The 27,548-nt window shown below is 40.1% G+C and overlaps 1 protein-coding gene across 2 annotated transcripts in view; it reads left to right on the top strand.

Moving 5' to 3' along the window:
• commd10 (COMM domain containing 10) overlaps positions 1-15,295 on the top strand; it is a 55,468-nt gene extending 40,173 nt beyond the window's left edge. Inside the window, exons 6-8 of one of the 2 annotated variants that reach the window (XR_008601873.1) lie at positions 11,391-11,493; positions 14,364-14,423; positions 14,713-15,295. Coding sequence is in view for 1 of the 2 variants with exons in the window: in XM_023264473.3 (XP_023120241.1) it covers positions 14,364-14,423; positions 14,713-14,751 (99 nt within the window). In the remaining variant the exon portion in view is untranslated. The remainder of the gene's footprint in view (positions 1-11,390; positions 11,494-14,363; positions 14,424-14,712) is intronic. The other variant, XM_023264473.3, reaches the window with a different exon arrangement.
• The last annotated feature ends 12,253 nt before the right edge of the window (positions 15,296-27,548 follow it).

Genomic DNA, 27,548 nt, shown 5'->3' with positions numbered 1-27,548 from the left:
TTATTTCATCAGATAATGACTCTGTGCCTTCAAGTGTTTGTTCTCATTGAGGGCCCCATAAAGACAAAGCGTTTGCTCTGTAGGCCTTTGCTTCTCAGAAATCCACTGTGTGTGTGTGTGTGTGTGTGTGTGTGTGTGTGTCCGTCTATTGAGGCATGCCTAGGGAGCCTGTGCATGTATCTTCATCCGTGCTTCAGTGTGTTTTTTGTCATTCTAGTTCACTGAGTGGCCCACTGGGTGCAGACAATCCCAGCCTTTGTGTGCATGTCCTGCTGCCATGCTCTGTACTGTACTGAATGTGCTCTGGGGAGTGAGGCGTGTGAAAATCCCACCCTTGCCCACCTAAACACCGTCAGCTGTGTGTGTGTGTGTGTGTGTGTGTGAGTGTGTGTGTGTGTGTGTGCACAAGAAAGGAACAGACACAGCTGAGAAAAAGAGCGCTTGTGTGAGTGTGTGTGTGTCGATGCGTGTCTTCATGTGTGTGTAGGCTGGGAAGTGGTGGGTGAAAGAGGACACTCCACACCGAACAGCCGCTCTCTGTGCTGGGCATTATAGAGGAATTCTTTATTATTCTTTTATTTCATTAACTGGGGAACCTAATGACCTGACAAATGACCCCCAGCAGAGGCCACACTGTTCTCCCAGACTCAGCATCACTGTGGCTGCCTGTCTGACTCTTTGTCTGTTTGTCCCTTTATACCCACTTTCATCATGCTCTATAACCCATACATGTCTTTAGAACATTCTTACATCAAACAGTTCGACATAACACAGCTGGAAATGTACAGATATGATAATTTACATTAATAATTGCTCCATTAAATGTAGTTTTCACTTTGCCAGTGGCTTTATTGTTTTTAATAGCAAGGAATGGGTACTTTGTAGTATTTGTTTTAGATATTTTCTATAATTCTTTATTTGTTTTTGAAGTTTATTTTTAATTTATATTCAGTGGTCTAATTTATATTCATTAATTAGTACATTATAGCTGTTCCTCAATACAGATTGTACATGCCCGCAGCATCACCTCTGTGAGTGGACTGTGGGTCTTGTGGGATTTTTTTTAAGATCCACGATCATATATTTTTATGGGCTGTGACTACAAACCCAATAATTACCCTTTTAAAGATGTGAACCGTAAATGAGTGCAGATCATATAAACCTTTTCAAAGTAGGAAGTGTTACTCTGAAGTGAGACTTTTGCAAGTTACCTTTCTGAATAAAAATTGCTACAGAATGCTTGTATGTTGATAATCTATCCTTGTTGATGGCGAAATAACGAGACTTCCAAATGGCATACTCTGAAAGTCTCTTACCTTGTGCATGCAATAAACTTCCCGTGCTGCCTTCTGTGGTCCTGTAGGCCAGATGCCACATACAATACGAACATTGTAGCCCTATTAATAACAGTCCTGTCTTAAATCAACATGGAACTTTTCCAAAACGGAGGCCTGTCTATGAAAGGCAAAAATTAACTGCTAAGACAGACAGAGCAATGTTTGCGCCAGATTTCTGTCTTCCTGTCTCCTCCCAGTGATTCATATCTGAATGGATCCCTCACATGGAGCTCATCATCTTCTAGAAGTCTCGCATGTTGTTGTTGTAGTGTGTTTTGCTGCGTAGCATGTGAAGATTCAAGAGACGGATGTGGGAACGGTGGAAGCCGAGTCATGTTCCATTGTCTCCAACCACAACACAGGATGTGGCGGGTTCTGGTTAGGGAGGTGGATCGACGGTACACACACAAACAAATAATGGACAATCACACACACACTCATACTGGACAGACAGGTGACCTCATCCACGAGAGATAAAGCCAATAGGCAAAATATCCGTCGTCCTATTCAGTCCACTACTGAGGATGTTATTTGTTTAGTCCCAGTAGGTGCCTCATGCTGCTTATTGTAAATGTCAAGCCTCATCATTACTGAATGAGTTTGCTGCACAATTTGGTTGTGTGGGGTGTCTGAGTGTGTTTAATGTCTTGAATAAAGGTGCTGTGTCGTTATTTAGCAAGTTTGTCTCTCTTTTATTCCCTTCACACTTATTGTTTCCAGTCTTTGTTTCAGCACCCATTTAGTGCTGTAGGTAATGTTCCCATTTCTTCTCCTTTTCAGTAGCTTAAATATTTGAGAGATTTATTCAAACTCTCCTCTCCTCTCCTCTCCTCTCCTCTTTTCCTCTTTATATCTATCCCTCCATCTGTCTGCTCTCTCTGTTTGGGTATTTGTTTGTGTTTGTGGCCTAGCCTCTGCGAGTATGTAGACATATGCCCTGTTCTTCCTCTAATTGGTTCTCTGTATTCATGTGGGGATGCAGAGAGAGAGGATGGGAGACTGGAGGCAAAGCTGACTCTTAATAAATGTCAGTCCACAGCTGAGCTACGGATGGACAGCTCACTGATGGTCTGTTTATAACAAGGCGTCTCTTAATGCAAGGGGAGACGGGAGCTAAGATGAAGTTACAGAGAGATAAAGAAAAGGAATACATCAAGAGAGGATGATGTTTCTTGCCAACAAGAGATGGGGAAAAGATGAGAGAGCGACGGGGAGACAGAAATTACCTTAACAGGAAGCAGAACCTCACCTCATGCTATTGCAGCCTGAGGGCAGGGATTGTGAAACCACACAGTGTGTATGTGTGTGGCAGAAGGGAGGTCACAGACAAGCGGTGATGTACCTGTGTGGGTCTGCAAACCTGTGTGTTTGTGAAGTGATTACTAATGGAGGATATGTGGAAAGCTCAACTAATGAGCTAGTAAATGTAGAATAACCAGCTGCATACCCCTGAGTCAAGTAGACCACATTAACATACCTGAAAACTAGTTAGCAGTTCAGCAGAATAGTTAAAGTTGTTGCTGAAAGTAATGGGTAACTAGTCCAAATAGTTAGAAGTAACTAAAAGTGATGGATGAATGTGTGAAAAAGCTAAAGGTAGTTGATCAAGATTTGAAATTGTTAGATACAAGTAAGAGATAACTGATTTAATTAGTTAGCTAAAGGGTGAGTCCATGTGTCAAAAATGTGTTATTCAGGATCGAAAATTAAATGCTATAAAATATTTTGGCTGAATTTTGAGTATTTGATGTATTTTCAAACCCTCTCCCTCAAAAAAATGTGTTGTCTGGGATGCCATTTTAAGGGTTCAGTATCTCCAGAACTCAGACAGCCATTAATTTTGGTGAGACAAAATAGTTTCCAGTAAATCTAAGTGATTAAATGGCTCCAGCAAGGGCTGAATTCTTAATGACTGGCCTTTAAAAATGGGGGAAAAAGGTGCAAAATGTTCAAATAAGAATTGTATTGAAGCCCCAGTAAGTTCCTCTCAGTGTATATGGATGTATCTATATTCCCTACTAAAAAGTCGAACTTTCTCTGCATTTCACAAATATGAGTCCTATGACTTCAATGGAATTTAATATGTGGCAAGAACTCTAACCAAGGTTCTATTTTTTTGCTGTTTTGACGTGACAAAATGGTGATGTGGACTGTGGATAGGGCCACAAAACTTGCAGTCCGTGTATGTGCAAAGTTACAAGTTGCTTCCGTGTTGTCTCTATGTTGAGATTGAACAACGTTTTGAGGCTTATTTTTCCTTAGCAAATGTGCTTGTACTCGAAATGAACACTTACAGTGGTTGCAATAATACAGTGTTTGTTTAAAATAACAAATAAATAGTTGAATTGTCCATCTTCTTAATAAGTGGAAATTGGACCAAAACGACTTAAACATTGATGATTTATTTGTATGCAATGATTATAGTAGCAGCAACTACTTATACATTATTAATAGTGTTAAACTGCATCCACATTATAATCCATTCATGAAAACCATGTGTTGGTGTGTATGCAAACTCAAGTGCAAATGTGGGTTTTCATATGTGAATATTCGTAACCGTGCCTGTGTTGCTTCCTCCTACATTTGTGTGTGGTTGTTGCTTGTGTTGTTGCGTAGGTGAGCCTTTGTACATAGGCAAGCTTGTGTATATACGAGCCCATGAGTGTACATCATATGTGCAACGTTTTGTTTGTGTTCTGGGAGGGATGGTTGGGTCCTTTTGTGTCCTGCTGCCTCCTCCTAGCTCCTGTCTCCACACACCACAAAGCGAAAACCTTAGTTTGTTTTTGTTTTTTTTGTCTGACTTGTTTTTCTTTTGATTGTTGTCAAAGTTCCCACTGTCTCCCCTGGCACAGCAGCATATGATCCACTCTTCTATGCTATTAGTTACTCCCTGTGGTTTTCAGTTTAGATAGAATGAGAGTTTTATCAAAGGGACAGTTGAAAAAGGAAGAAAGCGTTAAGAGGTATGAAATATTCTGACTGATGGGACGTTCTTTGCCAGTTCTTCGCTAGGTGTTTTCTCCAAATCACAGAAATTAGAAAATCTGAGTGACATGTTGGCCCCTTTACATGTTTTTGGGAGGCCTCTTGAGGATGAGTTTTCCCTCATGTCATCTGTTGAATGTCTTAAGTCTGACAGAGGTTTGGAAAATAACTCCTCTTCTCTTCTCTTTTCTTCTCTTCTCTTCTCTTCTCTTCTCTTCTCTTCTCTTCTCTTCTCTTCTCTTCTCTTCTCTTCTCTTCTCTTCTCTTCTCTTCTCTTCTCTTCTCTTCTCTGTATGTGAGCACATATCTGCTTGCTCTCATTTCTGTTATGAATACTGGTGGTGATTGACAGTTTCCAGTGTTCGGCTTTGACAGCTCTTATTTGTTGCAGTCGACGGGCTTTTAGTTGAATGGCTGACGTTTTGAGGTTCTATGTCTGTCACCGTGTGATGACTACAGGGCAGTGTTTTGGAGTGGATGCCAGTTTATGGTGCCTCCCTTTCAGCATCTATGTGCACAGGACATGTGTGGCTCCTACTTTCTGAATGACTCTGGTCACAAAGGGTCATGGGAAGATTAAACATGGCTCATTTCTGAACTATTGATTTGTGTTTGTTGTTGACTGGCACATAGCATTTTTGTGTTTGCCTGTCAGATGAGTTGGATATTGAAAACTGCTGTAGGTAATTACATGAAAAGTTCAAATCTGCTGAAAATTGCCATTTAGATTTAGTTCCCATTTTATAGTTTGGTGGTGTATTTTATTCTCTAGAAGAACACCAATATGCTGCAGTGAAGGTGATGCGACAAGTGAATTGGGCACCGCATAATTGCAAACATCACAGTAGCATCATGGATAGATACCTGAAACATCAATAAAACGATTGAATAAAAGCGAAAAGGTCTCTACATTATGCTCATTATATGTAAAACTGCTGTGGAAGAGGCAGTTTCTTTACTGCCTGGAGTCTCCAAAGACACCGAAAAGGTCACTTTTTTGAGCTGGAGTCGCTTTCTCTAGATTGAAGCACTCTCTGCCATTGCTTCTACCCTTTTTTCACCTACACTTAAAGTTAAATGCAATAAGTGCATTCCTCTTCTCTGAACAGTTGGAAGGTAGTCTGGGAATTTGTAAACAATCTCCAACAAATTCTGCAGAGCTCCTCTGAGGCTTTTGATCCTTTCAGATAATCATCATCACATGAAGTTTGTCGGGCCGTAAATTTTAGTTTTTCATTAAATTTTCAGACTCTTTAGATGGGATTATTTTGTCAGTTGCTGCAAACTGTGAGGAGTCACAAGCAAAAAAGATGGCAATAAGAAAGGTAAAGAAAGGAGGGTAAATCAAAAGTTAAATTGCAGTGCTTACCAGAGTGCTGCTGAAGAGCACTGGCAAACTATTGTGAGTACGTCCTCGAAGCTCAGTCTAATACAAAGACTGGCAGAACTTCATGAAAAATAAGAACATTTGAAAACAGTATTTAAATACCATTAATAAGTATGCTTTTCTATAAATTAAACTTCATTTTGATATTTAGCAACACATTTTTCAGGGGTTTGCCTGAAGTAACTGTGGAAGTGAACTATGTCTTGTATGACAAACCTCTTCATCCTTCACGCTCTGTGAAGTGTTTGACTCGTGAGAAAGCATGTGAGATCACAGCAGATGTTGTAAATGCACTACCAAGTTCAGGGAATGAAACTTTGAAGATGTTTCGTTACACCCACTAGTGACCTCTTGGAAATTTTTCATGTTTTACACTAAATACAATCTAAATACTAATACATTTTGCTGAATATACACACTTATGATAGCATGTCAGCTAACTGGCTTAGGGAATACCCTGCAGCTCGCCTGAGTCTGACAAATGCTGGTGCTAATAGATTGTGACATTTTGAAAGTTTTGAGGGTCAATAGTCAGGCATACCGTAATTGGCTTATTATGCCACCCCCTTCTTTTTGGAGAATGTAGTTAGAGAACATATTAGATTTATGATATATTACATTTTGTTTGATTAGCATGCCATAATCAATAGAAAGCTATTAATCAGTGCAGCATAATGCTTTAGCCAATTAGATTTTTGTTTTTCTCCTCAGCTGAACCTTTGACTTATCTCTTTAATTCCTCACCGGAGTTCTTCTTTCTCAATTCTGAGTCAAGAGGCTGTGAACTAGTCAGACCTCAGAAATGTTAAAGAGGTATAGACAGATGGACAGAAACACTCACAACATAAAAGAGGAGGCGGCACACCTGTAGCGCTGCATCACAGCAAAAATCTTTATAGGGACATTAAAAGAGTGTGTTGACAGAGCAGCTGCCCTTAGTTTGAGTGTTGGTTTTAGTGACAGACTGCTATGCAACTGAATAAAGGTGCACTCGTAAACACAGGCATCCTCAAGTACACTGAACACACTCTTGTATATATGCGTAGCGTTCTCACGTTTGATTCATTTCTCACAGAGTTGCTCTTTTTTACATTGAAGCTACAGATGTGTTTTTTTATGGTTGTTAGCTTTACTGGCACACAGAAAAACTAATGATTTGAGTCTGAAAACCATTTTAATCTCACTTTATTTCTGAAATGTTACTGCGAAATGAAAGAATGTCACTAGCGATGGGATGGCGGTTCATTTCACAGAGTTACCTGTTTTTGGATACAGCTTCTGCATGCACACACAGCGAACGAGAACCACGTCCTGCTGATCATTCTTCAGCAAGATGATAGAATGCACCTTACACAGCCAGAGGAAGCTTGTGAATGTCGCCTGGCACAAAGACAGAGCAGAGGACAGGCAGACAGGTTGGCAGACATGAGTGTATTGTTAGCTAACTGGCAAACAGTAGTGTGTAGAATTGTAGCTGTAAGCTGACCGGCCACAGAGAGTCAGAAATGTCAGGCATGCAGGCAAGTTTTACCAAATAGGAAGGTGGTCACTCAGCCTTTAGGTTTTTCTGAAGATATATGTACTTCATGGCAGCATAAGAATGTAACAGCAAGGATGGTAGATTATTTTTATTTATTTATCATGGTGCGGACGTGGGGTGAAACCAAAAAATAAATAAAACAAAAGAAGAGTCTATGTGCCGAGAGTAGGAGGGATAAAGACTTGCCAAAATCCAACAGCTCAGCCTCCTGTGTATTCCATCCCTCTTTCTGCCTCTTTGTCTTCCAGTGTCAAGATTTCTCCCCGTCAGGCAAAAGCCAGCGACCAGGCAGCAGCAGCAGCAGCAGAGTTCTCCATTTGGACAAAACTGTCAAAGAGCTTATAGTCACAGAAGACATTTAATGTAGCAAAGTCACAGGGGACCTATAATGTATCATATCTTTCTGCAGAGCACTTCAGCTGGTGAAATTACAGCAACCCTCTCCTTTGATGCTGATTTAATGCTGTTCTGGTGTCATATTGAAAGAAGCACAAAGGCAGGAGGAAGCCTTTTTTATTCTAAACTTTCCCACCCAAACTTGGTTGTATCTGTTTGTTTTTGTGAAGCAGGGATGAACATCGTGTGCATTTTTGGAATAGGTGCTAATTGTGGTAGCATAATTGTGTTTTTAATTTTAAACACTCAGAACTGCCAAAACCGCTGGACTCAAGATATGCGTTGAAACATTTATGCCATTTGTGATGCCAAGTAGGACATAGCAAGGCCTCAAAAATTAACACACTTTACACTTTGCGTAATCAGTGCTCCTGTTTTTGCAGCCTTCATGCATTTTTCGGCTAATTAAGACCTGGTGTGAATGGAGCATAATTTCTGGATAAAGTGACAATCTCAAGTTTAATGAGCCTCCACATGGGTGCCTTAATAGCCCAGAGGAAACAAACTTATCCACCGCTGCAGGGATCGGGTTTTCTTTTCTGTCTCTATTGTTTTCGGCGTGGCTGAGACACAGCTGATGTTGTTTGCAAGATGAACATTTGATGTGGGTAATCATGTGGTAGTTATGGATGTAGTCATAGATCATATAGTAGCATGAACCTCCTCATGCCCTTAGGTTTAGGCCATGTTTACTTCGACTGTATTCTGCATTAGAAGATGCTGCTTCTTCATTCATTACGATTCAGCTGCTGCACGCAGGGGTCCTGCCTCCTACCTCTGGCCCTGGCCAAAACATACAAGGTCATCTGACAAAAAAAGTTGGACTCGGCTCAGAATTTATTGCACCGCGTTCCAGAAAAACACAGACAAGAGCACATATCTTAAAAATGACTGTTGCATGACAGTTCATCTATCTGTTAAGTCCATTATCTGTACTTGAATTGTGTAATCATGTCTCATTATATTATCAGAAATCCAGGATTAAATCATTGTTTGGTATTTTGGTGTCTCATACGTCACTGATGTATCACTGAAACAGGTTTTTCTAGATTCCTGGACCCTGCTTTTATTTTATATCAAATTTTTTTACGGTCTTAAGACAGAATACAAAAAACAAGCAAAATGAAATGTACAAACCATGAAATATAAGTTGTAGAAACAAGAGAAAGCCAAAGAATACAATAATGATGTTCTTCGATTATATAAAAGCAGGAAGAACAGATATTTGTCATCTTATTTTACCCTGTTAATGTTCCAAGGAGCATAGTCTTTAATTGTAATAAATATATTATATCATATATATATATATATATATATATATATAAAAATAATATCAGAGAATATAATAAAATAGGAGCAGCTTTAGAATTCTGTAGCTCTCCACAGGTCTGTGTATGTGCTCCTACTGACATTTCTATCTCAGAAACTTACTTACTTCACTACCTTTCTCCAAGAGACACAAACCATTACACAACCACACACGTCATTTAACTATTTTGTTGAAGATTGATTGGCACTTGTTGTCAACACTTGAGCCTGATTTGCTTCACTTTGTATCTGTCTGGTATCGACTTTGCCATGCATATTTTAAGATTGCTTCACCCAGCAGACAGCTTCACCCAGACTCTGATGTCCTGTTCTCTTTCACTCTTTCTCTCTGTGAATTTATGGACAGCTGTGTTATATTACGTTTGATTTCATATTTGTAGATATAAGAACCACTCTATGTGTCACTAAATTCTTTATAGCTTGATGTTTGCTGAGTTTGCTTTTGGTTGTTTGTTGCAATCAAAGTTCTCTCGGGTTATCACAGTTTTTCACTCTTTTACTTAAGCTATCATTCTCCGTCATTGAGTGTCTTCACTTTGTCCTCTTCTCTGGTTTTCACTGTCACTTATTTCTCCTCTACCCTCTTTGTTTTTGTCAATCTTTCCCCGTTGTCATCTTTTACTACCTCTCCAGTGCCTTGCTCTCACCATGTCTTTCCTTGCTTTTATCAGTCAGAAGTAAGAAAGTCAGTTCCAGTGTAGCAATCAGAGGGGAAAAAATCACCACTTTGACGTGTGTTTCAAATCCAAACCATATTTTACTGCACTGAGGCAAAGAATTGATGAAGAGTGCTTTTTTGCGTCCACACAGCTCCATTAACGCTGACTCTTTGTGGTGTAAGAATACTACTATGTGCTATGCGCTGCAGTCTAAATTGACCAGTAACCACTTGATGGGATAAAAGCACCACTTGTTGAAAGTGTGATTTTTTTTATTTATTTTTTTTTTATCAATTGGAATGCATTTATTGGTTGGTTCAAGACTACAACAAACCTCTTAAAGTTGAATATTATTTAATGGCTCTCTTCGTAACATCAGTACAGCAGTTACACGCTGTTGATCTAGATGATGCCAGATGAATTGCTCTCTGAGTTTTAGGTTTTTTATTAACTTCTTGCCAATGCTGGAATCACAACTTTCATTATTAAAATTTCTGCCACTGAATCAGGCGTTCCACCATCTGAAGAGGTGAATAATAGGGATGCAAATTTTTTCAACAGCTTCTGTAATCGATAGTCATTAGTGTTATCAATCAGTAATCAGTTCATTTTTAAGATAAATTAGTACCATATTCTAAGTGCTGATAGAGCTGTTTTTAATCACAGATACATGACATCACAAATTTGACCTGATAATGGCACCACATTAAACGTCAGGCAACTAACAAAGTTCACCTTCACCATGGACATCCATGTAGCATTTGTCGCAATATTTTACTCTAAATCAGAAATTTGAGCCTCCTGGTGGCACTAGAGATCAACAGAAAAACAAAATTCATGCTAATCCATTTTGATATTTTTGAGATATTTCACTGTTTAAGTGAAACTGTGGATGTGTTTGCTGTTCTAGATAAAATGACAGGGGACCAGTGCAGTTACTAGGATTCATCCTCAGGGTACAGCAGATATCTATGCCAAATTCATGGCAATCCATCTAATAATTGCTGGAACATTTCACTAAACAAACAAGATTTTCAACCCCTTAGTGGCGATGAAGGAAAAGTTAGAGAATTCCTGAAGAAAGTAGGCTTCATCGTCTGTGGATCATGTTCAGAATTCCATGCCAGTAATTTTTGGGGGATATTTCAGTGTAGACCAGAGTGGTGGATCAAGTTGGCACAGCCAGAGTCAGTTGTGAGTAGTGCCGCTGTTTACACAGGATACCTATCACCATTTATAAGTAAATCTCAAACTGAGCACACCCAGAATTTCAGTAATAATCCTTTATGAACAACAGCAGTGAGTAAACTTCCCAGTTGAAGCAGAAACTAAGTCAAGAACAGTCAGTTTTGGTGATAATTTTACTCTTGATCCTTGCTGTCTTTTCTAAAGAACTTTTTTTCAAAAGTGGACAATTAGTTATAATCTAACTGCATCTGTTTACCCGTCTTCAACCCCTCTTACGTTTGGGATAATACCACAGATAATCACAGATTGTGAAACTAGCTTGATGATTGTGTAAATTCTCAGTCATCCAGGTCATGGTAATCCTAAGAGCTTCAGTGGAAATCAACCAGGTGAACTTGATGATTACAGTATTGTTAATAATAGGAATGAAAGCCAAAGATGTGAAAAATGCTGTTTGCCATATCAGTGATTTTACTTTATGTGTTCAGAGACCAAAGAGTTATCATGGTGGTGTCTTCACAAAGAGCTATGCTGTAATCCCTAAAGAACATCTTTATCCTTTCCAGACTTTGTCTCATCAAGAAGAATTGTCAGAAGCCATTAGGCGTGTACTGCGAGCTGCAACGGAATATTTAGTCCAGCGTTCCAGCAGTGAAAGTTGAAGGATAAGTGAGGAGAACTTTTGTTGATTTCTTGTATGAGTTTGTTTATTCCTTTATTAATTTATTCTCAATTATTCTTTTGTTAGTTTATTCTCTCTTGTGTTTGATCTCCCTTTGTGTGTAGCCTATATTGTAGTAATGTAGTCGAACATGTAGCGCATATGGAACACCAAGATGCAAGTGAATTTATGATTATCTTCATGGGTTAATCCTGTTTTCTGTATCCTGACACACACACACACACACACACACACACACACACACACACACACACACACAATATTTTGGCACTGAGACAGATAAGAAGTGTATGTGTGTGTGTGTGTGTGTGTGTGTGTGTGTGTGTGTGTGTGTGTGATGGTTGTATAGGGCTGTGATGATGAGAATGATGCATCCTATCCCCATTAGTGTTAGCCTAGATCTGTCAGAGCCTTGTTGGGTTACTGCCTGGTAAATTCTCAACCCTGAGGAACAATATGATGGGCCAAACATGCACACAAACACACACAGACACACACACAACCCAGCAGTACCTTGAAAATCTCCTCAGAAAACACATTCACATAAGCACAAACGCACACAAGCACACTTTCATCCTCAGTCCATGTGTATCAAACAGTCTGGTTTGTTGTTGTGTTAACTTTCTTGTTGCTTAGTTTAGTCACAGACAGAAACTGCATTTTAGTTGACCCCTGTCTCACGTCCGTCAGACAATAATAGACAGAGATTATGTGTCTCACGAGTGTTTATTTCTATTTTCCCATCCAGGCAGGGAGAGTGGCTGTGACCCAAGCACATTAAAGACTATTATCCCAAATGAATTATTATGCAGCACTGGTTTCCCCATTATAGTAGTGTTTTCCACAGTGAGGCTCAATAGAAGAAGATTGCCGTGAACCGAGACTCAGATTAGTGCTGCTGGAAGTGCAGGGTGTTTATCACTCAACCGCTTTAACTGTACGCACAATTTTCATTTTAAATCAAATAATTTCTGGACCGCAACCTGGTTTCCTCTGAGAATTATTTGTCACCTTGTAGAGCTACTTTGATGTGCTTCGTCTTTTCATTGTATCTTACTCCTTAGCAACACTTTAACAAGTCGTTTTGCCACCTGTTGGGCTGTCCTTGCAGCGCTCCCTCTGCCGTAGCTAAATTCAAGGCTGTCCTACATTTTCCTCGTGCTTTGGAGCTGCTGGGGAGTGAGGGGCTTTGACAAGAGATAACAGCCCTCTCTGCTCCCCCTTTATGGACTTTTAACGTAGCTTCTAATTAATATCTCTGCCATTAATTTGCCGTGACACATGGCCTTCCTGCACCCACCCATCTAGCCAACCAGCCAGCCAGTTCGCTTCAAGCAACCGAGCCCCGTTTAGTCTCTAAGTGCCAAACTGCAGGGAGGAGAGCGGTAGATGGGAGCGTAGAACGAGACAAGTCGTAGGTTTCTTTCTTTTATCTGTTTGTTTGTGTCTGTCTTCCATTCATTCCTTCTTTCATTCCCTCCTCACTGCTACAAGGAGTTTGATGCCATTATCAGCATTCAGTTTAACAGCGCTGAGTGCACTTTAGTCGGCGACAAGACTGCCCTTCTCACTCTGTGCTACCCAGAAACCATTTCACACATTATAGCTATTTTCTCAATGATGGTTGTAGATAAAGTGTCTCGCCATTACACCTGATCATGGGGGTGGATTATTGTTCAGTCTTTGTTTCTGATGGGGTGCTGATGATGGTAATGATGATAGTAACAGTCCAGTGCTGGTTGCCCTTGGTTTTTCTTGTGGTTTTTATCTGGAGCCCTGCTTCCCTGGGTGCTTTTCCCAAGCTTGTAGTCTTTTCAGAAAGAGAGGGAGAAAAAAGCAAAAGGCTCCAGGGTGCACCTAAGAATAAGCACTTACAGTATTACAGTAATAAATTGTCGTTCCAGAATTAACACAGCATTCGTCATGAAACTGAACACAGATGTAACAAATGGAGAAATATTGAAGCAGTGGTCATAAATCTTAATTACATATTCCAACATCATAAAACACAAACTACATCATCCATTATGTTGCCAAAATCTCTGCTTAAGTTATGTGTTCCATCGCTGATTTTCTTTGCTGGTTTTATAACAGCCACTATTTTCGATCTTCAAGCTTGCATAGCTCCAATTTTGAGGAAGATAAAAGAGAGAACAAAGAGAACAAGTCTTTGTTTTAGCTTCTTATCAACATATTTGCAAATTGAAATGTCAGAAGTTTTAGTTTAGCATGTTTTTGGCACACTTATTTTGAAATTTTATGCACTCTAAAATGCTTCTTTAGTGTGTGCTTTTCCTCATATTCTGCCTGAATATGTTGCATAAAATGGAGTGTTTGTGTTTAAGATTAGTCATGAAAAAGATTAGTTTGCTGTCTTTAATTTTTACATATGAAGCAGGAAAATAGTTTACAGACTTTACTATATTGTCCAAATTGTCCATATGACTGTTGCACTTGTCCATGTGCAGCATTTTAGTACATATTTAGTTTCATACCACCAGAATCAACTTTTCTGTTTTTTAATCAAGTAAGCCAACAGAATGTTTTGCTGCTGTTCTCTCCATGAGCTTGTGGACAGTGACTTTATCTTCAGTGTATTTTTAAACACTCTTCTCTGATGGATAGTACATACTGGCCAGAGAGTAGTAATAATTAATGAAGGTTTTTAGAGAAAGCACAAGAAGCTAGCCAAAGAAGTCTCAGTCATGACTCTTACGCATGTGCTCTTATCGCTTCTGTTGTTTTTTCGTATATTTCTGAACTTGGTCTTCTTATTTGTTGGATTGTTTGTTCCCATCACTTGGATGCCTCTCTGACAACTCTAACCTTTCATCTCTCTCCACTTGTCTCTCTCCAGGTTCAGGAAAATGTCTTCGTTGAGTTTAACCACCAGGAGCTGCTTGAGTTCTACAACAAGGTCTGTTTGTTATGTTTTGTGTGAGTCTGTGCACTACTTTCATGTCGCTTTGCATATACTGCACACTATATCTTTTCAGTGCGTTGCATTCTTCTTGCATTTCGTCCTGATTGGCAGACCTTGGCCTGACAAAATCCATCTGCCTACCTGTCTCCTTCATACCTTGATGCATTTTGTTTCCTCTGTCTGGTTTTCTTTCTCTTGCTGACTTTTTCTGCCTCTTCTTAAGTGTCTGTGCTTCTTCTGTGTACTTTTTTCCCACTGAAAATATTTCTCCTCTGTCTTTCAGCTTGAAATCGTGCAAGGACAGTTGGATTCGCTAACTTGAGGCCTGGTGCTCTCTGTACAACCACACACACACACACACACACACACACAGACCATGTTGTTAGTGTTTCTGCTGACAGCATTGCCAGCTGTCAGCGGCCTAGCGATTCCATTCTTGCTCTGATTTATTATAGAAAAATGTCAAATTTGAAGGGAGGAGTTTCTTCCCCTTTTGAGCTCCTTTTAATCCAGGTTTGTGCTCATTACTGACAGCTCAGTGTGATAAATGGGACTGTGCTTGGACTTTTTATGGTGGGAAATTCCTCTCTACATTGTCACTATAAATTGTACTTAAACAAATTCCTTAGGAACATTTTTCTAGACTCTCTGGTAAATTATTGCTTGATTGCCCTTTACATTACTTAAAAGCTGTAAAATGCTAAAAATGTGCCAATTGTCAGTTATCATAACATTTCATTTGCACCCTAAGAAAAGGAAGAAAAACACCAAGATATATTTAAGTTGAAGCAAATGGATTTTGTAACTTTGAGAATGAACTATAATCCATGCCATTCCAATAAAATCTGAAGTGGAGGTGAAATCCATCCAAGCTGTTGTTATTTAGTGAAGGCTCATTATTTCTCATTAAGACCAACCTGGACTGCTGGTTCAACAGATGGGAGTTCTGGGAGGCACAGCGGACCTCCAGAGCGTGTGTGTGTCAGTGTTTGTGCTCGCATGTGAGTTCATGAATATGTCCTTGTTCACGGATCTGCCCTTATGTGCATTTGTGCATAAATTCCTCACTTTTGAATCCAAGCTTGAGAAGTTCCCTGATCCCCAGGTGTTGTTTTCCCACGGAGATTTAGTAAACCCAACCCAACAACTCTGCTCCTCTATTGCCACTTATTCGATTTGTTCTGTTTGGCTTTTAATCAAAGTGAAGGGCTTACTTTTGTAAATGTAACATAGGGATTTTATTGCGAATTCTTTTCTGGCCAGTCCTCACCTGCATACTCTGGTTTTCAGACTTGCTTACCTGTTTGTTGCTTGCATTTTTGAGGAAGAGAATGAAGTGCCCCAACTGACAGTCAGTAGACCCATGTTCTAAATCATGTCTGTGCACATAATTAATAATTTAAAGGATGATACAAGCAGCCAAAGTGGATTTCCTCCTTTAGTTGGCTGCCTAAGAGAGAAGTTAAGGAGTTCAGACATTCAGACAGCGATTGGGAAAGTTACTGCTCCTTCACATCGAAAGGAGCCAGCTGATTCAGATGCCTTCTGAGGGCCTTCTCCACCAGGATAGACCCAGAACTTGATGGTGGGATTACATGTCTTATCCAGCCTGTTAGCGCCTTGAGATCCCACAGGAGAAGCTGGAAAACAATGCTGGGAGGACGGACACCTGGAGCGACCTGCTCAGCCTGCTGCCACCATGACCCAACCCAGGATAAGTGAGAGAAAATAGATGGACAAATGGAGAATGACATCATGAGCAAGGTGGGAAGACATCAGCTTTCTTTGCTGGGTGTCTGGGCTCATTTTTAGCTGGAGGGTGAGGAGCTCTAACATTTAGAAGCAGCCAGTGGCGGTGATTTGGGGATCTAATCATGATACTTCCTGGGTGTTTCATTTTGGAGGTAATCTGGATGAGTCCCACTGAGAGGCCTGCGCAGAACACACTGAAGAAGTAATACATCCCATCTTGGCCTGGGAGCACCTTGAGATTCCCCAGGAGGAGCTGGGTGTCAGGGATAAATACATTAATGCTACTGTACTTAGTCTGCTGCTGCTGTTGCACAGACCCAGATAAGCAGTGCAGAGATGGATAAATGATCAAAGTAAATAAGGGATTAAGCAGATTTAGTCTCCTGTGTAATTGAAGTACTTCTTTCTTGCTGGTTCTTTGTTTTAGGAATGCTGAAAATGGTTCACAAGGTACATTTTCAATAGGTAGGGCCTCAGTGGGCTGTTTGTGTCAAACCTTAGCAGGTGACAAGCTGTGTTAATAGGATAATTGCCATGTGGAGAGCCCATAAAAACATAAATACACCCTAAACCAAACAGCAAAATCACTCCCACTTCCACCTTGTAAAATGAATGAAGTTTGTTTTACGATGGGAACCAACTTACAGCTGCCACCCTCAGAGATATTTAAAGGTAGCGTAATGCACTAAGAAGAGAGCCAACCATCAGCACTCTCTTTCTTTTTCCTCCTACGAAATTGTTGTCAGAGACTAAATCTTGACATTTTTTTGAATGGGAAAATGAACACCCACATGCATACACATACCCAAATACACCGCAATCCAAGAAAAACAAACAAAAACATGCTGATACAGACACTAAATCTGTAACACAAAATTAGAAAATCACTCACTGGCTGACTGAACCGTGGTGTCGTGGGCCATGTCTTCAACTACTTCTATCCTCAGTGCTTTTTTCTTTTTTTTTTAAAACTCCAGTTGACAATTTTTGCCACCATGTGAAAACGCCTGCAGCCAGAGGGAGCGCCGTGTTCCACAGCATGGAGAACAGATGGCAAGGCCGAGCAGAGATGGCTGATTGGAAAAAAAAGGCTAGAAAAAAAGAGACTCACACACTGAGACTCACACTGAGATGCGGCAGAACACAGCACACAGAGTCCCAATGAGAGCGATAGGAGGAGTGTGTGGTGTCTGTATATTTATGTCTGGTGAGTTGGGTCTCTGCATGTACTTGTCAAGGCTGTTTACATGCTCTGGTGTGTGTTATGAGGCAAAATAAGTTCCGCTGGACACCACACATAGGACACTTAGTGTTTTTTGTGCAGCACCCAGTTGGGTGGTTCTGTACTTTCCCTGTTTTAATAAGTCTCTGATGGAGTTACCTCAGTATGTGGCTGTGGTCCTTTTGGGCTTACTGAGCTGGGCCACAGATGACAGACACTGATAACTGGCTTCTAGGATGCACAAAAGCCAGCAAATAATTCAAACCAATGTTCACTTCTCAAAACTGTGGATGAATATAAATCTTTGTTTTTACTCATTAATTCCTCCTGTGTTAAATTGGTGTCCTCCACCATTCAAAGCAAATTTTACACCCCCTCCAGCCTCATGTATGGTAGATAGAGAAGCTTTGTAGAAAGGAACATGTATCAGTGATTATTCCTGGTGTTGAGCCACGCAGAAAGCCAAACTGAGAAAATCAGAGGCGACGTAACCTTACTTTACCCTGTTAAGTGCTTAGTCACAGCAGAAAATGGCACAGCGAAAATCATTCCCAGCTTAGCGACACAGTGACTTGCGGGTTGTGCAGGGTCCACATTGGATGCGGACAGTTTAGTTTGTGGCAATTGATACGAATGAGAAAGCTCCATTGATGGTGCTTCCTATTCAGCAGAACAGGGTTGTATAAAGTTCTCAATTTCAAACTCTGTGGTCCACTTAGTGGGATGCACTGTAGGACAGTTGGCAAGTGGTCACCATTACAAATGTACTTGTGGAAATGTGCCTGAACTCCATGTGAAAACACAAATTTACTTGCATTCTACTGGCAAATACATGAATTGTAGTGAACTGATTTCAAACTGGTGTGACAGTAAATATGTTTGTTAATTATAATGGTCTTTCTGGCCAACCAGCTTCGCTTTTTACCAAATTCATAATGGAAACATACTTCTTGTATGTAAGATGTAACTAGAAGAGAGATTACAAATCGGTAATCATTAGTTTTAATTATTTAGTTCTGGTCAAATATTCATATTCTCTGACTATATAGTCTTTTTTTCCCCCTTAATCTAAGCATCATTTTAATACGTCCACCTGCAAGTGAACGCATGTGAATTTAGTCTCTTTCTCTTTAGTAGCCCAGTAGGTACATATACATGAACATAGCTTGGAGCTCTACAGCTAAAAGCTGTTTATTGAGTGGTGATATAATGCAACCAACTGAGTTTAAAGATGTGTTTGTACACGTATTGAACATTTCTAGCTGCAACTCTTCTGCTATCTGAGTGACAATAGGGAGAAAACTCTGAAGATTGCGTTTGTGAGAACACTCATGAGGGCTTCACGGCTATACTGTGGATAAAGAACTACAAGTTTGTGTCTGTGTATACAACAAGTTCGCTGTTTACTCTCTGCACTGCCACGCTTGTCTCGTGCCTATTTGACAAGCACTGCTTTCTAAAGACACGATCACGAGTGTCTTTTGTAAAAGACGAACAACAGCAACAACAGTATTAATCCGCAGATAGCACCAGTCTGCTTTTATGAGAAACAACCCTTCAGCGCGGACAAGCAAGCTACAAGCAGCTAATAAAAAGTGAACAATAGCAGAGAGGTAGTCATAATAAATCTGTGCTGCGTGGAGAACAATCTGTTTTGCATGTCTTTGTCTCTTACATGTGCCTGGTTATTAAAATATTTAATGCTGCTCTCTACAGCAGAAAGTAGTGATGGACCTTTTAAGCCTACCTCCAAACGTCCATGTTTCCAGAGCTGTTTTTTAATGTTCAGCCTGTTTTAAAGTGTTTTCTGTTCGCATGACTGTTAGACTGTTGAGCTAATGTGCAGGAGGAGGTATGGTGACCAACAGGAAACTGTCCATGCCTCTTTTTGGCACATAAGCAAACTTGAACCACAGAAAAATGGTATAACAGAGTTGTGAACCAAAGATGGAACAAAGTTAAGTTGACACAGGCAAGTCTCAAATTATGCTCCAGTCAAGAACAACAGTTCAAGTTTATTTTTTATGTTTAAAATCATAAATAATAGTAAGTATCATTTTCTTTCCTGCCCCTTTCCTTCATGCTCAAGCTATGTGATGAACTGCTGTCAGACTGATTGAATGGCTGTACTCTTAATGTGACAGCAGCCAATCACATTGCTGACGCAGGAGGTAAGGGTAGGGCAGATCTGAGATTAACAATCCTAAATTGAAATATCTTTTTTTTAAAAAATTTTGTCAAGGCAAGACTGCATGAGTAGAAAAGAAGATCTTGCTATAGCCGAGGCACAAAAATATCTGAGCAAGTTTCTCAGTTGATGTGTGTTTCTTGAGGCATGTTCAGGCATGATAACGCAAAATGTGAAACAGCGTCAAAAGCTGACAACCATAGTATAATCTCTCCTAAGGCCATAAAACATCGGAAGAATTCTCAGACACTGTACACGTCTTCACTGTAGAAAAGCAAATTCACCTGTGAATGACATGAAGTTGCATTTTCTTCCTGTTTCACTGTTGTGAGTCTGAAGTGCTTTCTTTCTTTCTTCAACCCTCCCTGTCACTTATTTTGCTAATTTCTGCAGCACAAATCCATCTTTTTATTTTTTTAACCATCACTTTGTCTCCTTGTGACAGATGTATGAAGCAGAAACTAATGTCTGCTCACAAAAACTAAGAGAACATGAAGTTACCCGCACTTAATGAGGAGCACTTTTTTTTCTGTCAGGCAATAATTGTTCTGAGAAAGAGCAGCCTCTCACATCAGCACCACCATTAACCAGCGCCAGTGCTCTGTCAGAGCTTCTTTTAATAGCCTGCATTTATTTTGACATCATTTTTTATCTTCAGGAGAAATTATTAACACGAAAGTGAAGAGTTTTATCCTGTTACACAGAATCTATGTGCAATACTTTTTAAAATTGATAACTAAATTATGAAAAGTCGCTTTGGATTCACAGACTGTTTTTGGCTCCTAACTAGCTCTGTCCTAAGGAAGTGTGGAAATAAGTTGGCGCAGCAATCACTGGAGATAGAAATTGGGATACCAACCTTGAAATATATTAGTAATAGGGTAGGTTACTCTGTTCTCTTAATCCGCAATTTAGAGCTGTGTCATCGTGCCCCTGTAGCCCATTTGTGACGTGTTTGAGGCATTTTGGGAAAGTAATTTAAGAGCCTCATGTCAGCTAGAGCCACCGGGAAACGATGCGTCATGATCCCCGCCCAACTGGCACAGATCAAAATGTGGTGAGTTTTAAATCAGTAGAGTAGCATACAACTTTAAGACAAACACAAAACGCCCAAGATGGATAACTGAGCACCAGGTATTAAGAAAAACATCTGAACTGATGATACATTTGTGCAGACTTGTAGTCAGAGCAGTGTCACGCTGCTTTGTCAAGGCCCGACTTAAAAGCTACACCCACTCTAGTGTGTTTTTTTGAAAGTTCAGGTTGATAGCTTTTCATGAAATGAGTTCGTTTTTCCTTTGAACTTTGCACTTCAGTTACTTTTGTTGCTTTGTGAACTCTGCTGTCATTAACTCTGGCTTTTCTGTGACACCTCCTCTCCCTTTAACTCCCTGCCGTACACGCTAACTATCACACTGCCTCTGCAGCTGTATAATCGCACTGCATGCTAAAGCACACACTTAAATTGTGTGAATTTGAACCCTTTCCACCCTGGAAGTCAGCGTACAGGGACCTCGCTGTATCTGTTATTAAAACGCAACTCACCAGCATTTTTAGAAGGTTGCCAAGCGTGGCACATTTAATGAAAAGGCTGCCGAGCTCTGCTGTGATAGAATGCAGCATCAGTGTAATTCATTTGCTGTTGCTATTGCATCAAATTCAGTAGAGCTGCAGTTTATGCAGAAAATTTTTAGAGTAAATTAAAAAACAACAACAAAAACGGCAGGAGATTTACTGATTCATTGTATTAAGGTTGTTATTTCCCATATAACTTATAGTTTTAATTTAGCAGAAGTGAAAAATGTCTTTTTAATCTTGTACTTTTTCAAATCTCATTCTAAACTGGTGATTCTTTCTGCAAGGTTTCTCCTATCTATAGAGCCCCGGGTTCATTTTGGCCACAGTTGTGGAGCTGTTACTGACTGAATTTAGGGACTCTTTTCCAGGAGGATTTTTTTTTTAATACTATTTTGATAGTGCTAGTGGTGTTAAAATGGTCACATATCATTCCTCTGACTTCGCTTTGCTACAGCAACAACTGTGTCTGGGGATGTTTTCAGTTTTTCCCTCTGTCCGTCCCCTTCTATCTATAACTCACAAGCGCCTTGAGGGAATTTCCTTGAATTTGGCACAAATCTTTACTGGAAGATGAAATGATTAGAATTTGGTAGTCAAAGGTCACTGTGACACCACAAAACACATTTTTGACCATACACCCAAGAATCCACGCACTAATTATGACAAACTTTCACGCAAATGTCAAATGGGATAAAAATGATGAAGTCATGACATCTTAAATCCAAAAGGTCAAAGGTCAACTTCACAGTTACATCATAGTGTTCTGCAAAAACACTTTTTCTTGCTGTTATTTAACACCATAAGTCAGAAACAGAAGGAGCTATTGTGATCGTATTTCACGTTCGGGTAGATACAGAACCAGTGACACTAATCCACCTTGAGGCTGGGCTGACTGTGTAGATCTTCTGTTCTGCTGAATTGAAGATATGCATAAAAACTTCCATGTTTCAGAGTTTCTGTCTTCTGTACAGAAGCACCATCTGCTGTCCTGCTTTATTGGCTGAGCATGTGACCTCTTACAAGGAATTTGACTCTGTTTTTGTTTCTCTCAGTGAACTTACGCACGTCAACGTCTTCACTACATACAGTATATTGTGAGTGTGGACAGACATGGATGGCTGAGTGCATACAACCACCAGGCGGTAATTCTACTTTTACACTCTGTTATTATCCTTGTAGACTTTGCATCTTGTTGTAGGGCACAGACAGAAAAAGTTAGAACCCCAGCGTCTTCCCTGCATGTTTATATGAAGGTTGCTGACTTGAATGGAATTTCATTTGTTCTTCTTGAAATGAACTGGGACACCAAGCTTCTCCTCGAATCTTGTCTTCAGTTTTTCTTCCTAGCATTATGATCTCACTAACACTCTCCCACTAACTTTCCAACTTCACTATCTTCTCTACCCAGCCACGAGCCCCCGTTTGACCCAGCAGTCTCCGGTTCCTGTACAGATAAAAACACTTTACCCCCAGCCCCTTAAAGCTTCTTTTCTCCACTGTATCTTCAGAACCAAAGAGTTCTTCTGGTTGGGGTTATTATAGGTCTTTCTGCCTCTGTCCCCTTTAGCCACACTGCTTCTCCTTCTTCATACCGTCCCTCAGCTGTCTCAAAAAATCATCGGTCACTAAACTGCTCTGGCATTTTGTATGCAGTTTCATTTTGTCTTTTTAGTTGCTTCATCTACCTGAGATGGGACCGCATGAGACGTCAGCCTGTATTACAAACCTGTTTTGCTGAATTCCAAAACCAGCATATCCATGAGCAGAAGTCTGATTTTATGTGTCATTTCACTTTGTGCTGCATCATGTCTAAAATTAGCCCACATCTTTGTTTTCTCTGCCCCAGGAGCTGCTTGTCCATCCACAGAGATGCGCCAGTAATAGTTTGAGTCCAAGCATATGCTGACGCACGATGAATGAATGTCAATAACACTAAAGCTAATAAGTTGATGTTGCCGTAACATCAACATGTTCCAAGAGTTGAATTTGCTTAATGATTTGTTTTTCTCCAGTTTTTTTTAAAGCCCATTAGCTACAAGTCATGTGTGCTTTATGTGGCTGCTAACCATCTTCCAAAGCACAAATTCACTGATTTGTTTTTCCGCCTTGCAGAGAGCTATTCATTTTATTCATTATAGTCAAATATAAAAATGATCTCCATCAGTGATTCTGGATATGAGAGGCAGCGATCAATAAGTCCTGCATTTCTTAGGAAAAGTTTCAGGAAATCAAACTCAGGAGACACAAAATGTTCAAAGTTGGACATCATGAATTAAATATAATGTGGATCTGAGACGTTCTTGTATCAAACACTCAAAGCTCAGAGCTTCCAGGAATGTATCAAAGTTTCTTCAAACGGCGGTACAGTAGTTCTTAAAAGTATCACCAAGCAATTATTTTACGACTCTGATAAAAAACAAGTGAACTTTTCTGCCACCAGCAGCTACTGTTAGCAAAGCCTGGGACAAAACTAAACAATCTGCTTCTAGTGACACTGACAGAGTTCTATACAACTGGCATCATGACGCAGACAAATGTGTAATTAAGCAAATGTTCACATGCAGCTTTAATCTACTCCATAAAAGCTCTCTTTTATCTGTAGATGCGTCTTTTATCATAGCTGTTTTGTGAATTTTGATTTGGTATTTGCTCATTTTATGCATTTTTTTTATTTCCCTGCTGTCCTGATTCGAACTGACAGCAATTTGTAGTATTAAAAGCATTCTACGCTTTGAGAAGTGGAAAACCGTAATGTAGAGTATACAGAAGAAGAAGGGTATATAGCTAATGGGGCCAAAGTGTGCTAAGCCATCTGTATAGTGCTTTAGGTTGTCAAAGTGTTCTAACTAAGAACACATGCTCCACAACCACAAGGGCTTCTCCATTCAAAGGTCAGACCACTGCTGCCATCCTGCTGTCCACATTGTTCAAAGCACATACATCATTATCTCTTTCAAAACCAACTTCCTGTCCTCCTTTCCTTCTTTTTTTTTTTTTTTTCAAAGTCTTTGCTCTTCCAAACCCTTCCAGCTATGACCATGATGTCTTCCTCAAACTCTCATCTCTCCCTGTCTCTGTCTTTCTGCTTCCATGCTCTGCCTAGCTGGCTGCACAGTTGGCAAAATGAATAGGCGCACTCATTCAGCTAGCGCCTCTCTGTTGGTCCACTGCCCTAGGTGGCAGCGCTGGGCACCCAGCCTAGTCTGGCTCGGTGTAGTCTGGTTTCCATTATGGAGCCAACCGGGACCTGCCAGGCCTTACTCATGATTCACATCGTTTGCTTTCCCCTCACTCCCCAACATTATTTCTGTGAGTCATCTTTTCATCTTGCTGCCAGCCGTGATGCTTAGCCAGATGGGCAGATTTTCCAATAAACAAGCCGCAGTTTTGATCTTCCGATATGATATTATGGAGCGACCTTGGCGCAGGCAAAGTGCACCTGGCCCAAATGAGGGAATTTTGCTACTGTAGTATAAGAAATGTTTATTTTCGACAGTTTTGTCTCTGTTTTGATGTATTATATGTTCTCTTGGAGCAGGTTAGTCTCACATATGGTGGTCTGCATCAATCAGTGAAATAGAAACCTAGATACTGTGTGTCATCTTGACTTTAGTGGAGATTTATCTTTGCTTTCAGCTTCTGCGAATGCACTTATCCTATTTTTCTTGGCCCAGTCTGATGTTTGACATGTTCTAAAGGTAAATGACCTTTTGCACTCTCACCCCCTCACTTATACTCAGATGAGCAGCTTTTCATTTTTCATTCATGAGAACCACCTTCAGCAGATTTAGTCAGATAGCCACCTCTGTGAGATGGTTAAACCCTTGAATAAAATGGTGTGTTAAATATTGATAGCTACACGCATGATAACACAGAGCCCTGTGATGATAGGAGAAAGCTTAATCTTACTCTTAAAAAGTCAATATCATCACAAGGTGGGATAAGAAAATGAACACAGCTTTAAATCTAACAGCCTCAGTAGCCTATTATGATAAAAAAGAGAAAAATGTAATGTCAGATATTATTTATTTCTAACACCACCCTATTCTGATATCCATGGCAAAAATACGTAAACTAAAGGGACTTTTTGATTCCTTTGAAGTAGCGTTGAGGTACTGTATTATCTACAGTAGTTCCCGGTTGGCACGCCCCCACTTTCAAGAAACTGATCAGCCTAGAAGCACAAAATATATTTTTTAGCCACCTAAAAAAGTGAACAGCTAAAAGGATCATTGTCAGTTTAAATGTAAAATATATATAGAACATTTTCACTGCTTTACCTTGCCTTTAGACAGCCTTCTCTGACAGGAATCTAATCCAGATATATCACATTCTTCAAGGCCACCAGACTCCATTTACAAAAAGAGTCATTTTACTGAGCAGAACACGGGAGTTGCTACTCTGTTATTGCATGACTTTAGGGCTTTATCACATTCATTTGGATCCAAGTAAACGTGTTAAAATACTGAAATCACACAATAACACAGAAAAATGATTGATTGATGCAGTGACAGACCAGCAACTCTCATTTTCTACAAAGCAAAATTATTATTTTTGTCAACATAGTCTGGTGGCTTTGAATGGAACATAGAATGATTTACCATCGAAAAGGGCCATCTTACAGAATGTAAAGCAGTGATGACAGTTTATATATTCCAAATACTTAAACTGATACAGACTTTTTTAGATGACCTTTTCTCAGGTAGCTGAATACATTTTGTTGCTGACCCTATTTACAGCAGTTCTTAACTGGGTCCTTCTGTCTGCTTCTCCAAACTGAGACGTGCTGACTGTGATCTATTGCATGTAATACTCCCATTTGGCTAAATGCCTTATACAGACCCACTTCAAAGAAACCAAACTATCCCTTTAACTGGATGTAGTTTATTAAGTTACTTTCAAGGATGATTTTTTTACATTGCATCAGAAGAGAATAATTGAACTTAGAAGAGAGTAGTTAATATACATGTTAAAGAATCTGATAGAACAGCATCTACAACTGATGTTGGTGACTTTAACAAAATATGTAATAGTCTTGAGTGGGCATTTTTCTAACAGGATGGGGTTAGAGTAAACAATCACTGTGTTGACTTGTGTATATTTGTGGTTTTTTGGGTTTGGAGCAGCTAGAAACAGCCAATAAAGGAAAAACACGCCCCCCAAGCTTTTTTGCACACAGAGTAATTGCTCTAGTAGAACTAAAACATGATTCTGAAGAAGAAGAATTACACATAAAGCCTCACTTATACGTTGACAGGATTGTTTTTTTGGCTTGTCATGTTAAACCTCAGAAGTGTGATTCCATGTTTTTAAGACAGATTCAAGGTCGAAATGCTACGTCATTGCGCTGACTGCTAAGTTTGCCTACGATATGTCATGTAGCATTTAAAAAACACCATATGGTGACATTAACAAGGTAAAAAAATTAAACAAGCTTGATTTTCACCAGAGGGGGTCCTTAATATAGCAAAATAAATGCTCTAAAGGCCTGTCCCGCTTTATTCTGATTGCTAAGCTGTGACTGGACCGTCAGAGTTTGGGAGGAGGGATTTAGGTAAAGGTCAGCTGACTGCAGTTTTTTTTATTTCTAACATGCTCCTGAGAGAACTCGGGCCTTTATCTTCCACCAACACAATTACTGTGCCACCACCTCTCAGCGGACATTTGCTCTGTTTTGGTTCCGCACAAACAGCTCACGTTCTGAGCAGCAGTGTCTGCTGAAGACATCTCCAGAGTCTAGCTGGCACTGCCAAGACACGACAGCACTGTCAACACACACTAGACTCTCCCTCTGTCTTGCTGGTCATTCTTTCACGGCCTTCTTCTTTTGCTCCACTTGTTCTGCCTCTTTGCCTCGCACTCATCAGCCTCCCTCCTCTCCAACCCCATCATGTCTTGCCTTGTCTTGCCTTCTCCGTCAATATGTGTGACATCACCCCCGTTGTTTGTTCTTTTTGTCTTCCTTTTTCGCTCTCTTGCTCCTCTTTGTTCTTGGTGTGTAGCCGTGGCAGATGTGGCGGCTGTTCATTGTTTGCAGTTCTGATGAATTTGAATCTGTTATGATTAGTGTTTGCGTGTGATTCTGGGCCCAGTGACAGGCAACAGTTCACGGCTGTCATTGCTGTTTAGGGTCGTGTTGTGTCGCAGGGTAACAAGTGGTGGCAGTAACATGCTGCCACGTTTCTTTCATTTATTTTACTCCGTTTTTGTCCCGTTTGACTGTTGTTGGCTTGGCTGTTTTTGCTGTTTACTGCTCTTTAATGTGAAACTTCTTATCTCTTTTTTAATGCTGCTAATGTTTACTCTATTTTCAGATGTCTGGCTTGACTCTTCCCTGACTTTACATTTGATGTCATCACATCTTGCGATGGTTGTTATT

The sequence above is a fragment of the Amphiprion ocellaris genome, chromosome 6, assembly GCF_022539595.1.
Source record: "Amphiprion ocellaris isolate individual 3 ecotype Okinawa chromosome 6, ASM2253959v1, whole genome shotgun sequence".
NCBI lineage: Eukaryota > Metazoa > Chordata > Actinopteri > Pomacentridae > Amphiprion > Amphiprion ocellaris.
Note: the sequence above shows the minus strand (reverse complement) of the source record. Positions and strands in the feature narration are given on the sequence as shown.